Below are 20,260 nucleotides of genomic sequence, written 5' to 3' on the forward strand. Positions count from 1 at the left end.
TCCTAAAATTCCTTGTGCTCCATTTATGCATCCTACCCCACAAACCCTTGCCAACCACTCATCATTTTACTTTCTCTGCAGCTTTGTCTTCCCTAAAAATGTTATATAGTTGGAATCCCATGATATGTAGCCTATTTAGATTCCTTTCACTTAGCATGTACATTTAAAATACCTGCATCTTTTTATAGTTTGATAACTCATTGCTCTGCATTGTTGAATAATATTGCATTGTCTAGGTTTGACAGTTTATACATTCCCCTTAGTTGGGAAGATATTTCAGTTATTTTCAAGTTTTGGCAATTATAAATAAAGCTTCTATAAACATCCATATACAGGCTCTTGTGCAGACATAAGTTTTTAACTTACTTGGATCAATAGCAAGAGATGTGAATTTTGGATGAATTTCAAGAAAGTATGTTTAAATGTCTGATAAAATGCCAAACTGTCTTGCAAAGTGGCTGTACAATTTTTCACTGCTACCAGCAATGAGATTCCCTGCTATTCTACATCCACACCAGCATTTGGGATGGTCAATGGTTTGGGTTTAGCCATTCTAATAGGTGTATAATGGTATATCATTGCTTTAATTTGCAATTCCTTAATAGCATATGATATTGAACATCTTCCTATATGTATATTACCATCTGTATATCTTCTTTGGCGGTGTATCTGTTAAGATCTTTTGCCCATTTTTAAATTGGATTGTTTGCTTATCGCTGATTTGTTAAGAATGCCAGTCTTTTATTATTTTGCAAACATTTTTTCTCAGTCTGGTTTGTCTTTCAGTCTCTTTAAAATCATAGACATAATGCACAGAAATTCATTTCTATTGTCTGGGATGGTTCCATACCTAAGACAATTTCTGGTATTCTCAAATATCTTAGATTAAAAATAAAAACAAACAATAAGAAAGTGAATGTTTTTAGACTGTAGGTCTTTATTAGGTTAGTCTAAAAAGTTTGAATAACATTAAAAAAAGATTCCTTACCAGAAATGACAGTATAGTCTGAGTCTACAGACCTAATGTTTAATCACTTGGTTATCTTCCACAGAACAGGAAAACCAGTACATAATGCAATCCTAAATTTGGAGGTTTTTAAAGGCACTAAGGAGTCTTGGAGCAAACATTTCTCAAATTACTCAGAAACAAACTAATAGCACTAAACTGAGTTTCCTACTCTTTTTTTCTCTATCACCCCTCAGTATTCCTCACACCCCAGTTAGCACCTCAGTCGCATTTCCAAAGAAAGGAAAAATAAAAATTTGCATCAGGGAAATGAGAATAGCATATGATTATTCCTTTGAATATTGCTTGAGGTCATAGAGAAAAACCTTGATACATAAAAGAAAGAACTAGAGTTCATGAGTAGCTTTGAGGCTATGAAGTACATATACAAGTAAACACAATCACAAGTCCACATATAATACAATCTGAATATTTGTAACCTGAATTCAAGAAGTAAATGGAACTTGGAATTTTTAATCCTTTAGGCAATAATAATTCCATGTAAGTTTATTATAGGTTTTGCATCACTAGATCAGTATATTCCCAGATGATTATACTAATCAAATGATGAAGAAACAGTACTAAAAATATATACATAGGTTATTGCTACTAGTCACGGTTTTATTGCTATAACAAAACAAGATTATTCATATTTAATACAGGCTTTGCCCAGCTCAAACTCTCCAAGAAGTTCCTTTGTTTAATTTTGAGTTACTGCCTACCTCCTCCTATTTGGCATTAGCATTTATATTTCTGGTAAATTATCCCCTTAAACATTTGCAGAGGATTTACCTTACATGTAACCACTTCACTCTTTTGTGGTAATAGCATATATTTTTAAGAAGATATAAATCCAATACATCAATAAGGAAAGTTTGAGGTAGACTCAATGTAACTACTACTTATTGAGAATCTACCATATCCAGGATTCATAGTGAATCAGTAAATGCTGATATGACACCAGTCGTATTCAGCCAGCATTCTTCTGAATAACTCACTAGTTCGTTTCCCTGTCACAGAATTTAATACTTGTGTATCCTCCTATGTATATGTATAAGCTGAATGAAGAGTACTTACTTTCATTTTTCCACTATATTTTGGATCAGAAAGTGTTTCAAAAGCAGCATCTTTGCTTTTCTGCACAAAGTCTGGGAATCTAGAAAATACCTTGTCACATATCCTTTTGATAAGTGTTTCCTTAAGAAGGAAAATTAGAAAACAAACTTCAATACACATTTAAACCTTTATATATAGAAACTACTTTAAAAAATACATTTAGAAAGAATAAATTACTTCAAGATTTTGCCTTCTCTAAGTCAGACTCATTAAATCAGAAAACCTTAAAGTGGCACATTAATCACATATGACTAGTTATGAGATAATATGGCTATGAATTTTATCATTACTTACTAAAAATTTCCAAAACACAGTCAAATATACCCCCAAAAGCAAACACTGTCAAAAAACATTAAATTCTTATTAGATTTTAAAATTGCTTTTAAACAGCTTATGAACTTTATATAAAAAGAAAATATATCATTAAATTGAAACGCTTTAAAAATGTTTTTTAACTTACAACGTGCTCTAAAATATTATAAAACACAATTCAAAAAAAACAAAGTAAATGATGTACTTATGCTGACACTTTCAAATTTTTGTTTGTAAAATATTTCCAATATTTAATAAATAGATTATTAAAGATTCTCCTCTTAATTCAATATATTGAAGAAATGTAATTTGACAAGTTAATGAAGTACTAGAAATACCTCATCAGATATCTAGTCTAGTATTCATAACAAAAGATGTCAAAGAAAATAAACATATGAACATTATTGAGGCATAAAGAAATTATTGCTTTAATTTAACCTTAACATTTCTCATGTTGGTCAAAAACCTACATGCATTTATTTGTATTCTTCAACATCTAAATTCAAAAATAAGCAAGGCAAGTTTTCCACTGAATTGCATATAAAAAAATTAAATATATTTGGCTAAGAAATTTAATAACAAATAGAAAGTATTCATATCAAATAGCATAATAGCATCACAAAGAATATGAAAAGTTAACCCAAACCTGTTGTTTGGAGGTGCTAATAGTCTGTAGCAGCGCAACATGGTTAGCTACCTTCTGAAGGACTGCAAGGTAACTGAAATATAAGGTTTTCACTGTTTCACCATGTGAATTGGTCTGTAACCAGAAAAGTACAGAAAATAAAACCAAATAAAGGACTAACATGGACATGTAAATACTACATCACAAAATAATAATTTTATTATTTGGTTAATAAACTGGGAACCACAGCCATTTCAGCCTGAGTTCGAGCCCCAGTCAGGGAAGTGACCCACATAGCACCCACTGTTCCCCTAAGCAGTGTATTTCAGTTGATCTGCCTGTTAAGTTCCTCACTCTGTCTGGTGAAGCCTCTCATTCCCCATACCTCCAGCCTAGATCCAAGTTCTTATAAACATAAGTAGAGAAATCTTTTTTAAAAAGGTGTAAATAAAGCCTTGTTTTTAAATTAAAATACAATAGTTTCTACTAAATTAACTGGCTTTGATAGCCTGCTATCAAAGATGAAATGTTTACTATTGGTCAATAAAATTTTAAGATGAAAGTGGATATTTCCCAGTAAAAATTGCAATGAAGCTTATCAATTATAACTACTTTCAATGACTGTTTTTGTTAAAACTATTTGAATATTTTATTTTGTCTTGACTACTATTTGCTATTAAAAACTGTTCTTACTTATTAATTTATGGCTTCGAAAGTTAAGAACTACCTGAGGAAAAGTTAACTTATCTGCTGTTTACTCCAAATAGAGTACTATGCAATCAAAAGCAAGACAGTAAAGAAGCAACCCTTAGAACTGCTTGCCTTATAACAGCAATTTCTCCTTTTGCGACCACTGTTGCATGTACAAGGCTCAGAAGACTGAAGTATCAAAGTCACATCTTCTGATTCTAATACTGTCTGATAGACAGCTTTCTGAAAATCTGTAAGTGAGCAATACACCATCTGCCAAAATACAAGGTAATTATTAGTATCTTTTTATAACAATAGCCAGCTATTTGATAAAATATAACAATGAAAAGTTCTAATACACAAATTTTTCTTTGAGATATATCATAACAATATCTCCCAATTCTATAACCCTAGCCCAAGCTATAAAGAATTATAACTTTATTTTCAAATAAATCTCATAGCATGTTTTTTATTAAAAGGAATCAAGGGCCTTCCCTGGTGGCGCAGTGGGTTAAAGCACAGCACAAAGAAACTTAAGTCACTTCCGCATGAGTTCGATCCCTGCCTGCCCCGGAGGAGATCCACATGACGAGGCAGACCTCTCCTGACCCACCCGCTGCTCCCCTCAGCAGTGTACTTCGTAGATCTGCCTGTACCGTACCCCACTCTGTCTCTGGTGAATCCTCTCACCCTCCGCATCTCTGGCCTGTACCCCAGTTCTGTACAAATAAATAAATTTAAAAAAATCAAAATATGAAAAAAAGGTATGATTATAAAGATCTTTCAACTAGGTTAAATTTATTTCTGATTATTTACATAGTTGTTATTGTTAAATATGTAATAATATTTCTTTAACATTATAATTTAGAGCTCCCATGTGAGGCAAGCACTATAATCATTTTTACTTAGCAGATAAAAAAACTAAAGTTGAAAGACTCAGCAAACTATTCAAGGTCATATATGTAAGAGAACCTGGATTGAAACCCATGTACTTGATTCAGAGCTTAAGCTCTAAAATATTTTGTACAATTCTCTCTTCATATATTTATGGTTTTTGATTCTTTCTATATATACACCATAAAACCATACAAAGAATTGTAAGAGATAGGGGTCCATAAATTATTTCAATTCAATAATGTATTTCATTTAGCTAAAAAAAGATGATCTTGTATCAATTTCCACAACTTTCATGTATCAGTTTTTTCTTTCAAAGTAATAATCAACATTATAGCCTAAGTCTAGAAGGTATTTGTCAGGATTGCACTTATTTGGGACATTAATTAGGTTTCTTCTAATAATAATTTATAGAACTTTATTCTACTGCCTAAATTAAAAGCACCATGAGATTAAGAACTATGATAAAGGATGAATAAATTACTTTAAAAATACTATTAAGGTTGTTAGGCTTTGGGGCCCGGGAACCAAGACTTCAGTATCTGTACCAGTAGGCACCTGGAACTGGGTGTGGGAAGTGGCTGGAAGATCCTCAATACCAATCAGCAGTGACTGCACATAACAACTCCCGGAACTATACTCCAGGAAACAATTCTTCACTCTCCCTGACAAGCATAAAACACCCCCTTACCCTGCTCTGGGGCGTGACTTCTTGGACTCCCTCTTCAGAGTCCCTGAACTCCTCCAGAGAGTGCAAATAAACTACGCTTCTCTTGATACCGAATGCTCTCCCATATGTTTCTTCTCCGTGCACCCACCTTTGAAAGGTCAACTCTCCAAATTTTCTTAAACAGAATATAATTATAGTTTTCCTATAAAAATCTTAAAATTAGGCTGACCATTTAATTGTTAATAGCATTCCATTAGAAAAAAATCCTATAAAAAAAATCTCTTAACCACTTTGGACCTAGAGCTAGAATTAGGGTACCAAGGCATGGCAGACCTCTCCTGAACTACCCGCTGCCACCCTCAGCAATGTACTTTGTCAATCTGCCTGTTCTGCTCCCCACTCTGTCTCTGGTGAATCCACTCACCACCCCTGCACCTCTGGCCTATACCCCAGTTCTGTATGCATAAATAAATTAATAAATCTTTTTTTAATTAAAAAAATAGGGTACCAAAGAATATACTGGGTTACAGTAAAAAAAAGATAGAAAGGACTAAATATGTACAGAAAATACATTAGGGAGTAAAGCTCTTCTTTCTTCACTGAGGTAGAACTATATCAAACTCTTATTAAAATAAGAGTTTACAGGGCCCTCCCTGGTGGAGCAGGGGGTTAAAGCACTGCACTAAGAAGCTTAAGCCACTTCCATATGAGTTCGATCCCTGCCTGCCCCGGAGGAGATCCACGTGGCGTGGCAGACCTCTCCTGAACCACCCACTGCTCCCCTCAGCAGTGTACTTCGTCGATCTGCCTGTTCTGCTCCCCACTCTGTCCCTGGTGAATCCTCTCACCCTCCACATCTCTAGCCTGTACCCCAGTTCTGTATGAATAAATAAAAATAAAATAAGAGTTTAAGGTAAACTAACAGGTTAGTAAAGTTAGTAAAGGAAACAACTGCACTCAGTTTTCTAAAAAATCTGCTTAACGCTAAGTAAACAACAACAAAACTTATATTCATAAACTATCAAAGAAATAGATTTCCTCTCAAAAAGAAAACTTTTTTTCAAAAATGAACACAAGAAGTAATTAATAATATAGATCATTATAGCTCTCACCCGGTCTTCCTTCTTAGGCAACTGATCCTTGATAAGAGTCTTGGTTCGCCTGAGAAACCATCCGGACATCTTTTTTGCAAGCCTTTGCATGGCCTTTCGACCTGTAGCTAGTTCTCTTTTTGTTGCTGTGTGTCTCTGACCATGTTCTACTGGGTCAGAAAACTGCTTCTTGAAGTAACTCATGCTACCTAGAAGTCCTGGCACAGCCCTTTAAAAAAGAATAAAATGATCTAAAAAGAAAAATGGTGGCTTCTTTTTGCTTTTCAAACCTATAAGAAGTCACTTGTTTAACATAATAATTGCAACAATAACAAAAAAAGAATGTTCTTCTTAATGACAATTTCAGTAAGTAGCTGTAAGACAAGTTACTTGTACAATTTACATTGGTAAATTATTAAAGTTTCTTCTTTAGGGAACAGAAGGAATACATAAAGGTAGATTTTTCATGAAATTCTACTCTGGTATATTGCATTTGGAATCAAAACTATTAAATAAGTAGCCTTTTTCAGGAACTAACAATAAGTAAACAGGCAACATGAAAGAAGTATTACTTAAATTTCCAAAAATTAAAAAGTATTTCTTCTCACCAGTCCATAACACACCACAGTTCCTTCATGTTATTCTGAAGAATGGTTCCAGTGAGACCAATGCGGACATTACATTTTAAAGCTTTCATAACTTCTGTCACTCTAGCCTTTGGATTCTTGATTCTATGAGCTTCATCCACAATTATAGCTGACCATTCCAAACTGTGGAGTGAGGAAAAAATAGGGAAAGAAAGAGAAAATCTACCTTTCTTACTCAGTGTAACTCTTCACTCTGATGATTCTCAACTAATTAGTTAAGCTGTCACGCAAAATGTACATGGGAAATTTGAAAACTCATAATAAAAGTTAATGTACACATAGCAATTAATACTTTGATTCTTATTACCTGTTAAGTTCATCCAGATATAAACGCAGTGTTTCATAAGTTGTTAGAGCAATTTCACATTTTCTCTGCTTCACACGAATCAGTTCATTTTCTTTTTTGTTACCATGTAAAATCGAGACTCTGAAATATCCCCAGGTGTCCAATTCATCCCTCCAGTTGTAGAGAACAGAAAGAGGAGCAACTATTAAGAACATCTAAAAGAAGAAAAATATACTATTACAAGTTTTGAAAATGAAAAATATCAGTAGTCTTATTCTCTCATTTTTGACACTACGGTTAATAAGAATAAATTGAATTGTTAATTTTTTCTCTGAAAAACTTCTAGTTGAAAACCTGCAAAAATGCACTGAAAATCAAAAGCAATAAGAAGAAAACCTCTACTTGTTTACCATTAATATCATTAAATATATTTATTTCCATATATTCTATCTTTCCATTTACTACCATGAATTGTCCATGTTCTCATAAATTCAACCCCAGAATTTACACAGCGGCTCTCATTACTTCTTGTCAACCTAAAGTCAGTGTTGAAGAAATTTCCCTTTCTCCCTTACATAATTAACGTTCCCTTTTTAATAGACCATCTATAAGCAAATGTGTTCCTACATATATATATGTTCCATATATATGAAAAAAAAAAAGAAATACAAAAAAATCTTTTCCTTAACTCTCTCTTTATAGCAATGACTTTTAGTGGAACAGGGACACCATGGGGTGTGAGCAGCTGTACAGAATCTAGGGCAGCCTGCCCCCTGAGCAGCACATTGAGGCGGAGTGGCTGCCATGGTTTCCCTGCTCACCTACAGCATGTGCAGGCTACAGCCTGTGCACCTCCAAAAATGCCAGAACTGGAGGATATTTCCCCACCTGCCACCCTAATGTGACCAGCCCTGCTTGGGCTCTGGCTGGGCCTCAGAACTTACTACCTCTGGAAGCTCTAAAAACTGCTGGCAGTGGGTCCCCACAAGCCACACTACAGCATCTTGGGACTACAGTGGCAAAGTCACCCCATGCAAAAGCAAACTGCAGCAGTGGAGGCAAACCTCAAGCTCCAAAGCTCCTGGTTCAGGTTGCTTTCAGAAGTGTTTAGTTCTGTTGGGGCTGCTCCATCATTGCAGCTTCCTGAAGGAATAGGCAGAAAGGCCTGTGGAGTGATAGACCAACATGGAGGCCCACGGCAGAGCCTACACTGCAGTGGCTGGGATCTGTGTTTTGGTGCTGCTACAGGTCCTTCCCACCCCCTGCATTGTTACAACTACCTCTCACTGAAGGGCAAAAGGTGCAATGTGACTCTGACCCAAATAAAGCCACTCAAGTTGTGGCTCAGACTACAGGCCCATGAGCGTGACCTGACCTTAGGGCAGGTTGAGTCTGTGCAGGTGCTAGGTATTCCCTTTTGTATTTGATGCTTAGATGGTGACTGGAGCAGTAAGATTTGAGTTCAATTACTGAGATCATTATTTGGATTAAAACATGAAAGAGAGGGCCCTCCCTGGTGGCACAGCAGGTTAAAGTACAGCACTGTGTAGCTATCCCCAGCCACAACAGCATGGATGAGTCCAATCCCCAGCCAGAGAAGTGACCCACATGGTATAGCAGACCACTCCTCCCCTCAGCAATGTATTTTGGTCAATCTGCCTGTTCTGCTCCCCATCCTGTCTCTGGTGAATCCTTTTACCCACTGTACCTGTGGCCTGTATAAATAAATAAAATCTCAAAAAAAAAAAAAAAAAAAGAAAAGAAAAAGAAAAAAATGAAAGTGAGCTGATTGGTGAAAGTGAGCACCAATCAGACAATTAGGATAGAAAATGGTCCAATAAGGTTTGTAGGGTTAGACCATTTCAGGGTGGGGCATCCTAAAAAAGTATATATGGCAGAGCAAGAGCCAGACTGATTCACCCTGCTCTCAGCATCTGAGGAAAGAAGAAAGCTTCTGCTTCTGGCTTCCAAAGAAGAGGTATTCTGTAGATGGTCTTTGGGAGAAGCAGCATTGAGAGAGATGACTTAATCTTTGTGGGATTCAGCATGCCTGCAGGCCTCTGTAGAACTTCAGAATTCCATAGACCTTTACAGAGACCCACCTGCTGCACCTGCCTCTGGCCTTGCTTCTGACATCACCTGCAAGGGGCACTGTTGCCTTTGCTCTGTTGTCTTGAATTGTTAGCTGTTGATTCATACCAATAGTTCACAAAGAGCTGTAGCACTGCTGACAGGTAACCAGCACACTGTGACTGTGTCCAATCACCTTGAGACCTGTCCACTAATTCTGGTCTTTTGCCCTCGCTTCCTAGTGCTGTTGCCTCTGTTGTTGTCTGGTCCCATGTCCAGTGCTGTCCATATGGCCGTCAGACTGTTGCTGTTGGCTACTCTGGTATCACTTAGCTGCCTCAACAGTGAGCACCTCCAACTTCCACTGTGCTTTATACTCTGGTACACTGATGACGTGTGTGCTATCAGCTCCAGGCCCTCACTAATGGGACAGCACCATCTGGCACAAGTGGCGTTTGTTAGGGACTACTATTGACACTAGAGACACTTATCTGGGGTGACAGAACCAGCCACCTGTGGCCTTAGAAACTATTTATTTCCCCAATCTCTTGTTTGTTAAATAAATCCCATTGTTATTTCCTGAGCCTTAGTGGCCTTATCAATTGTTAGCATATGGGTGAGATCCCTCAGACAGTGACTTGTCCTCTTCCTCATAATTGTTCTTTAGTACTGTTTTGTGTACTGTTTTATTAGGAGTTATCAATACCTATTTATTGTCTCTACTTATTCTCCTCCATTTTTCTCGAATTCATGTAAAAAGGCATTCTGACCTAAATAAACCCTCCAAAGAACTTGTCAAAGTACTTGTCAAGATCACTTAACATGTCTCTGTATGATATTCACATGATGTTTCAGGGTTCCACTGATTTGTAGTAATCCCAAATCCTTTACAATTAGCTCTTTAATCTTTTTAATTACTTACTATTATAGAATAGATCCTGTAACTATTTTTCTCAAATTATTGAATTAACGGATAACCTATTGTAATATTTCTAAACTATTATATTTTATAGGGCTATAAGTAAGTTTCCCTTTTAAAGTTTTATATTGGTCTTATTTGATAAAACATAATCAATATGTTCAGTTTAACAAAAAATACAAACTACAATTCTGCTCTAAATCCTGTCCTTTATCTTGTGAAACATTTCCACCTGGTCATCTGTCAGTTGTAAGAAGTACAGTTGTGACAGTGCTTTGGCAAAGAGAAAAGAAAAAGAACAGAAGATTAACTACTAAATGTTGAGCATTTCTTTTCCCTACCCCATCATCATTACCTATTAATTTCTAGTCAGAATCAATTAATCTCACATGTTGTTGTCTTTTGACTCAGAGTATATCCTATGACTTCATTTTTCTTCTACCTTTAAATACAAAATTAGTGCTCCAAATCATAAGACCAATTACATGTTTTCCAATCTTTCCCTATTTCTTTTGGTTATTACAAGATGAAAATGCTACATGCATATTCTAACTGAGAGCACAACAATTTTTCACTTGGGGGGGGTCACCCATCAAAGATGCCAATAAATTTAAAAACTCCTTGAATAAGCGCTATCATTCCAGAAAAGGTTTAAAAATTGAGATATTTCCCCAAAAGACTAATGGTTATCCAAATTGTGAAAGGTAAACCTAGTGGTTCAATAATCCCTTCTAATACAAAAGTAAAGGTTAGAGAACTTTTATATCAGCTAAACACTGTAACAAGACAAAAAGAAGGTCACTATATAATTATAAAGAGTCAACAAAAGGATATAGTATTTGAAAATATCTGTGTACCCAATCTAGGAGCTCTTAAATATATGCAAGAGATATATATATATAAAAATATATTTATAGTTTATATGAATATAAAATAAGCCAGAAAGAAAAAGAAAAATGCCAGATGGTTTCACTCATAGCAGGTTCTTAAGGGACCAGGGGAAAAAAAATGAAATAAAGAAAAAAATGAAAAATAATAAACAACTATAAACCAGATACACTTTATGGGTATGGAGAGGGGAATAGGATCAAAACTGGGTGGGGTGGGAAGAGTGCAGTGGACTATGGTGATGGCACATGGGTGAACTGGTGGTGGGAAGTCCAACGGTATTACAACCAACATGAAAAAAATGAACAAAATGAAGAATTATTAAATATATATACATGTAGAAACAAATAATAGACATGAAGGAGTAAATAAATAGCAATCCAATAATCGTAAAGGAGTTCAATATTCTATTTTCAACAATGGTTAAGTTCATATAGACAAAATAGGAAAACACCAAATTTAAACTACAGAAAGAACATTCTATTCAACAGCTCAAAATCAGCAGAATATGTATCATTCTCAAGTGAACGTGGAACATTCTCTATGACAGTATGGTGTTATAGAGAAATAAATAAATTTAAGAAAACTATAGCATATCAAAGATATTTTTTCTAACTGTAATGGTATAAAAGAAGAGGAAAACTGAAAAATTCACAGTACATGAATTAAACAACATGCTCCAAAACGACCAGCAGATCAAAGAAGATATTTTAAAAGGATTCAAAATGTCTCGAGACAAATGAAAATGGAAACAAAACATCCTAAAATTTATGAGATTTAAAAAAATATCAGTACTGAGGATAATTTAGAGCAATAAGCACATACGTTAAAAAAAAGTCAAGTAACTAAAAATTATACACCTCAAGAAATGAGAAAAAGAACAAATTAAGCCGAAATTCAGTAGAAGGGAGAAAATAACAAGATCAGAGTGAAAATAATAATAAAAAAAGACTAGAAAGAAAATTTAAAAGATAAATTGAATTAAGAGCTTTTTTAAAAGATAATTGAAAATACTTTGGCCAGAGTAATAAAAATAAATAAAATCTAAAATGAGAGCTTATAACTGATAACACAGAAATACAAAGGATCATAAGAAACTTACTAACATAGCAAGTTAAAAAACACAGAAGAAATAGATAATTTCTAAAACTATACTATCTACCAGGACCGAATCATGAAGACATAAACAATCTCAAAAGACCAGTTACTCATAAGGAGGTTCAATCAGTAATAATAAAATCTCCCAAGGAAAAAAGTTAACATGACGTCATTGGTAGATTCTTTCAAACATTTGAAGAAATAACATCAACATTTCTCAAACATTTCTGAAACACAGACGAGGAAAGAACACTTACAAACTTTTTTATGAAATTAGTGTTACCTAGATACCAAAATCAGACAAGGTCACCCTAAGAAAAGAAAATTAAGGTTAATACTTACATTGAACATAGATGTAAAATCTTCAGGAGAAGAGGGAAAAGGAAGGGAAGGGAGTAGATAAGAGCAAGGATCAAACTGAATTTGATGTTTGTAATGCATTTGTGCTATAACAAATATTAAGAAGAATTGAAAGTAACAGTAATTATTATAAGTCAATACTTCCCAAATGAACTGGAACATCACACAATATAACCGATTACATTTATACATAACAGACTGCTTTAAAATGTATAGAAAACAGTTCATTACCATAATATAAAATTTCATAAAATCGGTGCTCTAGCAGCCCATACAACCACCCAGATGATCCATGTCCAAGTGGGAGGTGCTGGGGTCATGCTCACCAGTCCCATCCTCTTGGAAAACCCACACCTCACCCAAGTAAACACCCACAATAGAGGAAGAGAAACCCATGTCCAACCGAAGCCCCATCGATAGCAGAGAAAACCTAAAAGCAAAATTGGGGAGAAAGCAAAATACAAAAGTCAAGCAGTCCTCAGGGTAACAATATACCACAGAAAGAAAATCAATCTCCAGAACCCAAAAAAACTGAGTTAGAAGAATTTTTCTTGTCAGATGGAAAATTCAGAAGTGCCATAATTAAGAAACTCAAAGAATTTGTACAATACCAACAAAACACAGAAAAACAGATCAGAGATAAATGAGATGATATAGAAAAGGCAAAAAAAAAAAAAAAAACTATGATAAACATAATGAACAAATAGAAGATACTGAGACTTTAAATAAGAAAACAAAGGAAATGCAAGATGTAAAAAGATTAATGAAGAAAGTAAGAAATTCTGGAAAAAGCCAGGAAATAGAATAAACAATATGAAAGAACAATATGAAAGAATAAAATAGAAAAGAGATACAAATGAAGAAGAATGAAAAAAAAAAAAAAAAAACACCCTACTGAGACACCTGGGTTAAGAGGAAATCAAAGGAATTAAAAAAATACCGTGAGGGCCCTCCTTGGTGGCACAGTGGGTTAAAGCACAGCACTAAGAAGCTAAAGCCACTTCAGCATGAGTTCGATCCCCCCCTGCCTGGGAGGTGACCACATGGCAGATAGGCCTTTCCTGACCCTCCCGCTGCTCTCCTCAGAGTGTACTTCACAGATATGCCAATTCTGCTCCCCGCTTTGTCTCTGGTGAATCCTCTCACCGCCCCTGCACCTCTGGCCTGTACCCTCCAGTTCTGTATGAATAAATAAACAAATCTTTAAAAAAAAAAAACAAAAAACCAAAAAAACAATACCTTGAGACAAATGACAATGAGGACCCACCCATCCTTCCAGCACATAGATGCCATAGCAAAAGTGGCATTAAGAGGAAAGTATATATCAACACAGGCTGACATCAAAACACAAGAAAGAACCCACGGAAACAACCTAACATCCCATCTTGAGAAACTAGAAAAGGAATAAAAATCCTCAAAAACTAATAGAATAAAGGCAATCACAAGCAAGACAATTAAAACAGTAATCAAAACCCTGCCCCAAAAGAAAAGCCCAGAACCCAGTGTTTTCAAAATCAAGTTCTACCAAACATTCAAAAGATGAACAAGTTCCTATCCTGCTAACACCCTTTCAAAAAACCGAGATGGAATGCTTCCAAATACATTTTAGGAGGCCAACATCACAGTAACACCAACACCAAAGACAACACAAAAAAGAAAACTACAGACCAATCTTCCTAATGAACACAGATACAAAAAATCCTCAATAAAATTTTCGCAAAGTGAGTCCAATAATGCATCAAAAGGATAATACACCATTACCAGACATCCGAAAAGCAATTAACATAATTCATATCAACAAAAAGAAAAATAAAAATCTTATAGCCATATCAATTGATGTTGAGAAAACATTTGATAATGCATTGATAATGTTCAACATTCATTTGTGATGAAGACCTTCAAAAAACTTAGTAATAAAAAAACATAATAATAAAAAACAAAGTAATATAAACAAACCCATATCTAATATCATTTTCAAAGGTGGAAAATTGAAAGCCTTTCCATTAAGATCTGAAACAAAACACAGATGTTCACTTTTTTTTTTTTTAAAGATGTATTTATTTGTGCATACAGAACTGGGGTACAGGCCAGAGGTGCAGGGGTGGTGAGAGGATTCACCAGAGACAGAGTGGGGAACAGAACAGGCAGATCCACGAAGTACACTGCTGAGGGGAGCAGCGGGTGGGTCAGGAGAGGTCTGCCACGCCATGTGGTCACCTCCAGGGCAGGCGGGGATCGAACTCCTGAGGAAGTGGCTTTAGCTTCTCAATGCAGTGCTTTACCCCGCTGCACCACCAGGGAGGACCCAGATGTTCACTTTTGACCAATGTTTTGCAATATAATAATGGAAATTCTACCTAGAGCAATTAGACAAAGAGAAAGACATAATAGCAATCCAAATTGGGAGAGAAATCAAGTCATCATTTTTTTTGCAGAATATGACAATACATAGAGAACCCTAAAAAAGTCACAGAAAGACTAATTAAGGCAATAAACCAGTTTAGCAAAGTAGCAAGTAACAAAATCAATACACAAAAATTGAACAATTACCCTGAAGAAGATAAAATTAAGAAAACCATTCCCTTAATATAAAAATATTACAAAACATTGTTAAAAGAAATAGAAGATACAAAGAAATGGAATGACATTCCCTGCTCATGAACAGGAGAGTCAGCATTATCAAAACAGCCATCCTACCCAAAGCAATAGAGATTCAATAAAATCCACTAAAAATCTCATGACATTCTTCAAAGAAATAGAATATTGCTGAAATTCACATGGAAGCACAGAAAAACCCAAACAGCCAGAGCTTTCCAGGCTAAAAAGGGGAAGAAGGGAGGCATTACACTCCCAGACTTCAAGCCATACTACAAAGCTATTAAAAAAAAAAAAAAAAAAGCATAGTACTGAAACATAAAGATACACAGGCAAGTAGAATCAAATTGAAAGCCTTTAAGTAGAACCACACATATATGGTCAACTAATGTATGACAAAGGAGCAAAGAATGCACATTGGAACAAGGAGCTAGGGAAACTTGACTGACACATGCAAAAGAATCAAACTACCACCTCATACCATATACAAAATCAACTCCAACTGGATAAAAAGTGAGTTTAAGACCTGAAATCATAAGATACAGAGAGAAAACATAGGCAACACAACCCATGCTATAAACTCCAGAAACATCTTCAAGGTCTTGTTGCCAGAACCAAGGACAACAAAGGAGAAAATGAACAGCTGGGGCTATACCAAGCTAAAAAGCTTCAGCACAGCAACCAAAAGGAAAAAGACACTCTTTTGAATATGAGAAAACATTTGTAGAGCTGGGACTAATAACAAAGATCTATAAGGAACTTACAATGCTCAACAAAAACAAAGCAAACAACAATCAAAAAATGGTCAGAGGGGTAAAAAATTCACTTTTACAAAGGGGAAATGCAAATGTCAACAGGTATATGAAAAACATCACTTATCAGAGAAATGCAAATCAAAATTACAATACAGTACTACTTCACATCTGTGAGAATGGCCCATATTTATGTAAAAATTAGAAATGACAAATGCTGGTGAACAACCCTCCCAGACTGCTAGTGAGAATGCACACTAGGCCAGCGGCTAGGGAGAGCTGTGTAGATTCCTCAAAACACTAAAAATGGATCTATCAACAACCAAGCAATTCTTCTAGGAAGCTACCTAATGGATACAAAAACACTAACCCAAAAGGAAGCCTGCACATCTAAGTTTATTGCAACACTATTACAAAAGTGAAGATATGGAAACAACATAACTGTCCCAAAACATAATGTATCAAGAAGAGGTGGGACTTATACATGATATAATACTACTAAACAATCAAAATAGATAATCTCATGCCATATGTGCAACATGGATGTTGCTGAAAGGAATATGCTAAGTAAAATAAATCAGAGGGAAAAAGATTAATATCACATGGTTTCACTTACATGTGAAATATTCTGAAACCAAACGAAGGGTTAGGAAAAAGACAAAACTTGCTAGCTATCATACAGATCTGATGCATACAGTAAGGGACTGGGGTAGAAGAAGGTTCAAAATGGAAAGGAAGAGTACAAGGGGCATTGGGAATGGATCACGGGTGCTATGGTGATGGGAGAACTACAGGAGAAACATTTCTCCTGAGGGGAGAAATGAACTAATATCCAAAAAATAATAATAGTGTAAGAAAATAAATTAATTAAATAAAATCAATTTATTTAATATGTCTGGTTTTCTAGATGTGAGGACTACATGAAATTCAGACACAGAAGTACAGGAAAATTTTTTGCACTTCAATATTTTATTAAGATGTTCATTTTTATAAGAATAGTGTATAAAGCATTTATAAATACATCTGCAAAACTGAATATGGACATAAAGAGCTATTATAGTCACATCAGAAAGAGAGAAACATAGAGCTTAGTCTTTTTAACTTCAATGTTTTTCAAAGAATTGATCTCATAATTACATTGAGATGTAATTAATGTATCAAGCAACTTTAAATATCAATGATATACTTTGTTTTTTATATCTACAACATTTTCCTTTTATTCTCACATAATGAAAGATAATACAATAAACATCAATCAACCTTTAAATGCCTATATATGTAAATTTAACAAATTAACCAAAGTAAATCATGTAAGTCTAGAAAAGCAGAAGATTGAAACCTTAAGGAGAGTTTAAAGTAAAATTATATGTTGTCATTCTGAAAATCAATCATATTTCACTTAAGGATGAAATTGGTAATCCTTCAAAACTTAGCCCTATAAAACATATTTTAATGTCTTTAAATTCACGACATTTTAAAGTTTTACTGTAATATGTCATGTTTAAAAGTTTCTAAATGCTGGTATAATACCACCTTCAATAGTTATATATTTCTATGTATTCTTACCTTTTTTGTTATAGAAGGGGACTCCTTTTTTATACTTCTTAATAAAAATGCTGGCATGTTATTTTCAATATCCTCGCGAGTTCCCTGTTTATGTAAAACTGCAGCCAAAAACGAAATAACCTGGGAAGGGGAAACATTCTCAATCATAGTGCATGATATACCATGATGGACAAAATTATACAAATAGACTTGTTAAGAGATAAAACACACATGGTATACTAGAACTAGTTTCTTTGTATCGACAAATATACACATTATACAGTAAAAGAAAAATTCCCACGTTTAAATTTCTTCTATGATCAAGTTTATGCAATGATTTTTTTCAGATTTCTGATTTGGGACTTACTTCCTTATTTGTTTCTATTCATATCCTCTCTTTGAATAAATTGTATATATAATGCTTTTGCTTGTAGAAAATAAAACCATTAAGGGGGTCATATTTGGTTCATAAATTTGTGATTCTGCTTATCCAATAAATAATAGGTAGAATGATAGAATGATTTCAAGAGAGATTAAGAAATATATTGATATACACACCATTTTGAAAACTAATTATGATCCAAAAATCAAGCTGAAAGAAGGAAATAGAAACACATAATAAAAAACAAAAAATACTTAATCAAGAGGACATCAGTTTAAATTTTAGTCTTAGTTGCTTGGCAGATATGTGAACTCAGGTAGCTTAGTTAACCTCTTTCAATAATCATGAATATGGGAAAATAGTAAAAATAAAATTGGCATAGTTTTAAAGATAAGGAAGTAATGAATATATAAGATTTCCATATGAAAGAAAATAATTACTTATTGCTTTAGAAAAAAATATGCAAATGTCAAAAACAATGAAAAGTTATGAATTATAAAAAAATACTGTCTTTAACATAGGGGTGGATACCTATAATCTGAATCCTATGTAGTAGAAGAAAACGAATGTAACAGGAGAAGCATTTGAAGAAATAAAGGCTGAAATTTTTAAAAGTGATTTAAAAAACATCAAGACTTATATTTCATATCTATTAAGAACATCAAGCCAAAAAAGAAAATAATAAAATCCCCAAATAGGTACTTAATGAAAAACTGCACAAAACTTAAGGCAGAAAGAAAAAAAATCTTAAAAACAGCATCAGGAAAGATAACACACAGTTAACTTTGCAGCAAAATCAATGAAAACTCATATTATTAGAATGATAAGTGCTGAAGAAACTGAAAGCAACCTAATATTAAATCTTATAAAAACATTGGGCCCTCCCTGGCGGCATGACAGGTTAAAGCGCAGCACTACCAAGTTTCAGCTTTAGCACAAGTTTGATCCCTGCCTCACCTGCTGTTCCCCTCAGCAGTATACTTCTCAATCTGCCTGTTCTGCTCCCCACTCTGTCTCTTGTGAGTAGTCTCACCCTGGCACCTCTGGCCTATAGCCCAGGTATGTATGCATACATAAACAAATCTTAAAAAAAATAAGTAAATAAAAGATCAGCAGCACTCACATTTACTGACCACAGCTTTAAAAAATATATATCATTCAAGGATGAAAATGAACATATTTTCAGACTTTATTATGAAAGAGCCACAGAAAATGAACATATTTCAGACTTTATTATGAAAAAGCCACAGTAAAGAAAATAAACTAGGGCCTCTCTACTGGCACAGGGGTTAAAGACACAGAGCTATCAAGCTATTGCCAATCACTGGGGCACAATTTTGATTGCCACCCGGCCAGGGAACTAATACAGATGGCACAGCAGAACTCTCCTTGTGTACCCTGCTGCTCCCCTCAGCAGTATATTTCAGTAGATCTGCTCCCCATTTTGTCTCTGGTGAGTCCTCTCACCTCCCATACCTTTGGCCTATACCCCAGTTCTTGTACACATAAATAAATAAATTTAAACAAAGAAAGGAAAGGCTGTTTTCAGACACAAATATAATGACCATACACAGACACTAATACAGAGAAAAACTTAACAATAATGGTACATAGAAAATATAAATGTGTTGATAGCATGAAGCAAAAATGAAATGTTTTGTGGCCTCAAGCTACAGAAGAATTCAAAGAGATAACAATAGTGTATGAGTCAAAAAGGGCACAATATGGGTACAACAGTCTGAGGATCTTAGTTGTTCAGGAGAAAATAAAGATGCTAATTTATATCACATCTAATAAATCAAGGATGTCTAATCTCAGGAGTAATCAATGGAAAATAAAGAAATGATAACACAATAATACTAATCTATGCAAAAGGAGCAAAACAGAGGAAGAAAATGAAGAGACAATATACAACCATGAGCAAATAGGAAAGTAGTAGACTTAAATCCGAATATATCAGAAAGCACATAATATGGAAATTGGAAAGCATATAACATGGGAATGGACTAAGTTAGTCTATTAGGCCACTAAAACATGGTATTCATAAACACATGTAAGATAGAAATAAAAATATAAGTAAGGCCCTCCCTGGTGGCACAGCGGATTAAAGCACAGCACTAAGAAGCTAAAGCCACTTCCACATGAGTTCGATTTCGCCTGCCCCGGAGGTGACCAGATGGTGTGGCAGACCTCTCCTGACCCGCCCGCTGCTCCCCTCAGCAGTGTACTTCTTAGAACTGCCTGTTCTGCTCCCCACTCTGTCTCTGGTGAAGCTTCTCGCTGCCCCTGAACCTCTGGCCTATACCCCAGTTCT

The 20,260-nt window shown here is 34.9% G+C and overlaps 1 protein-coding gene across 2 annotated transcripts in view; it reads right to left on the reverse strand.

The window, feature by feature from the left end:
- ERCC6L2 (excision repair cross-complementation group 6-like 2) overlaps positions 1–20,260 on the reverse strand; it is a 115,001-nt gene that overhangs the window by 80,896 nt on the left and 13,845 nt on the right. For both annotated transcript variants that reach the window (XM_012726625.1, XM_012726624.1), the window contains exons 3-9: positions 17,586–17,705; positions 7,359–7,552; positions 7,013–7,174; positions 6,426–6,633; positions 3,882–4,022; positions 3,081–3,194; positions 2,084–2,203 (exon numbers count right to left, since the gene is read on the reverse strand). In XM_012726625.1, coding sequence (XP_012582079.1) covers positions 2,084–2,203; positions 3,081–3,194; positions 3,882–4,022; positions 6,426–6,633; positions 7,013–7,174; positions 7,359–7,552; positions 17,586–17,705 — 1,059 coding nt within the window. The remainder of the gene's footprint in view (positions 1–2,083; positions 2,204–3,080; positions 3,195–3,881; positions 4,023–6,425; positions 6,634–7,012; positions 7,175–7,358; positions 7,553–17,585; positions 17,706–20,260) is intronic.

The sequence above is a fragment of the Condylura cristata genome, unplaced genomic scaffold, assembly GCF_000260355.1.
Source record: "Condylura cristata isolate star-nosed mole 26May11 unplaced genomic scaffold, ConCri1.0 scaffold00017, whole genome shotgun sequence".
Lineage (NCBI taxonomy): Eukaryota > Metazoa > Chordata > Mammalia > Eulipotyphla > Talpidae > Condylura > Condylura cristata.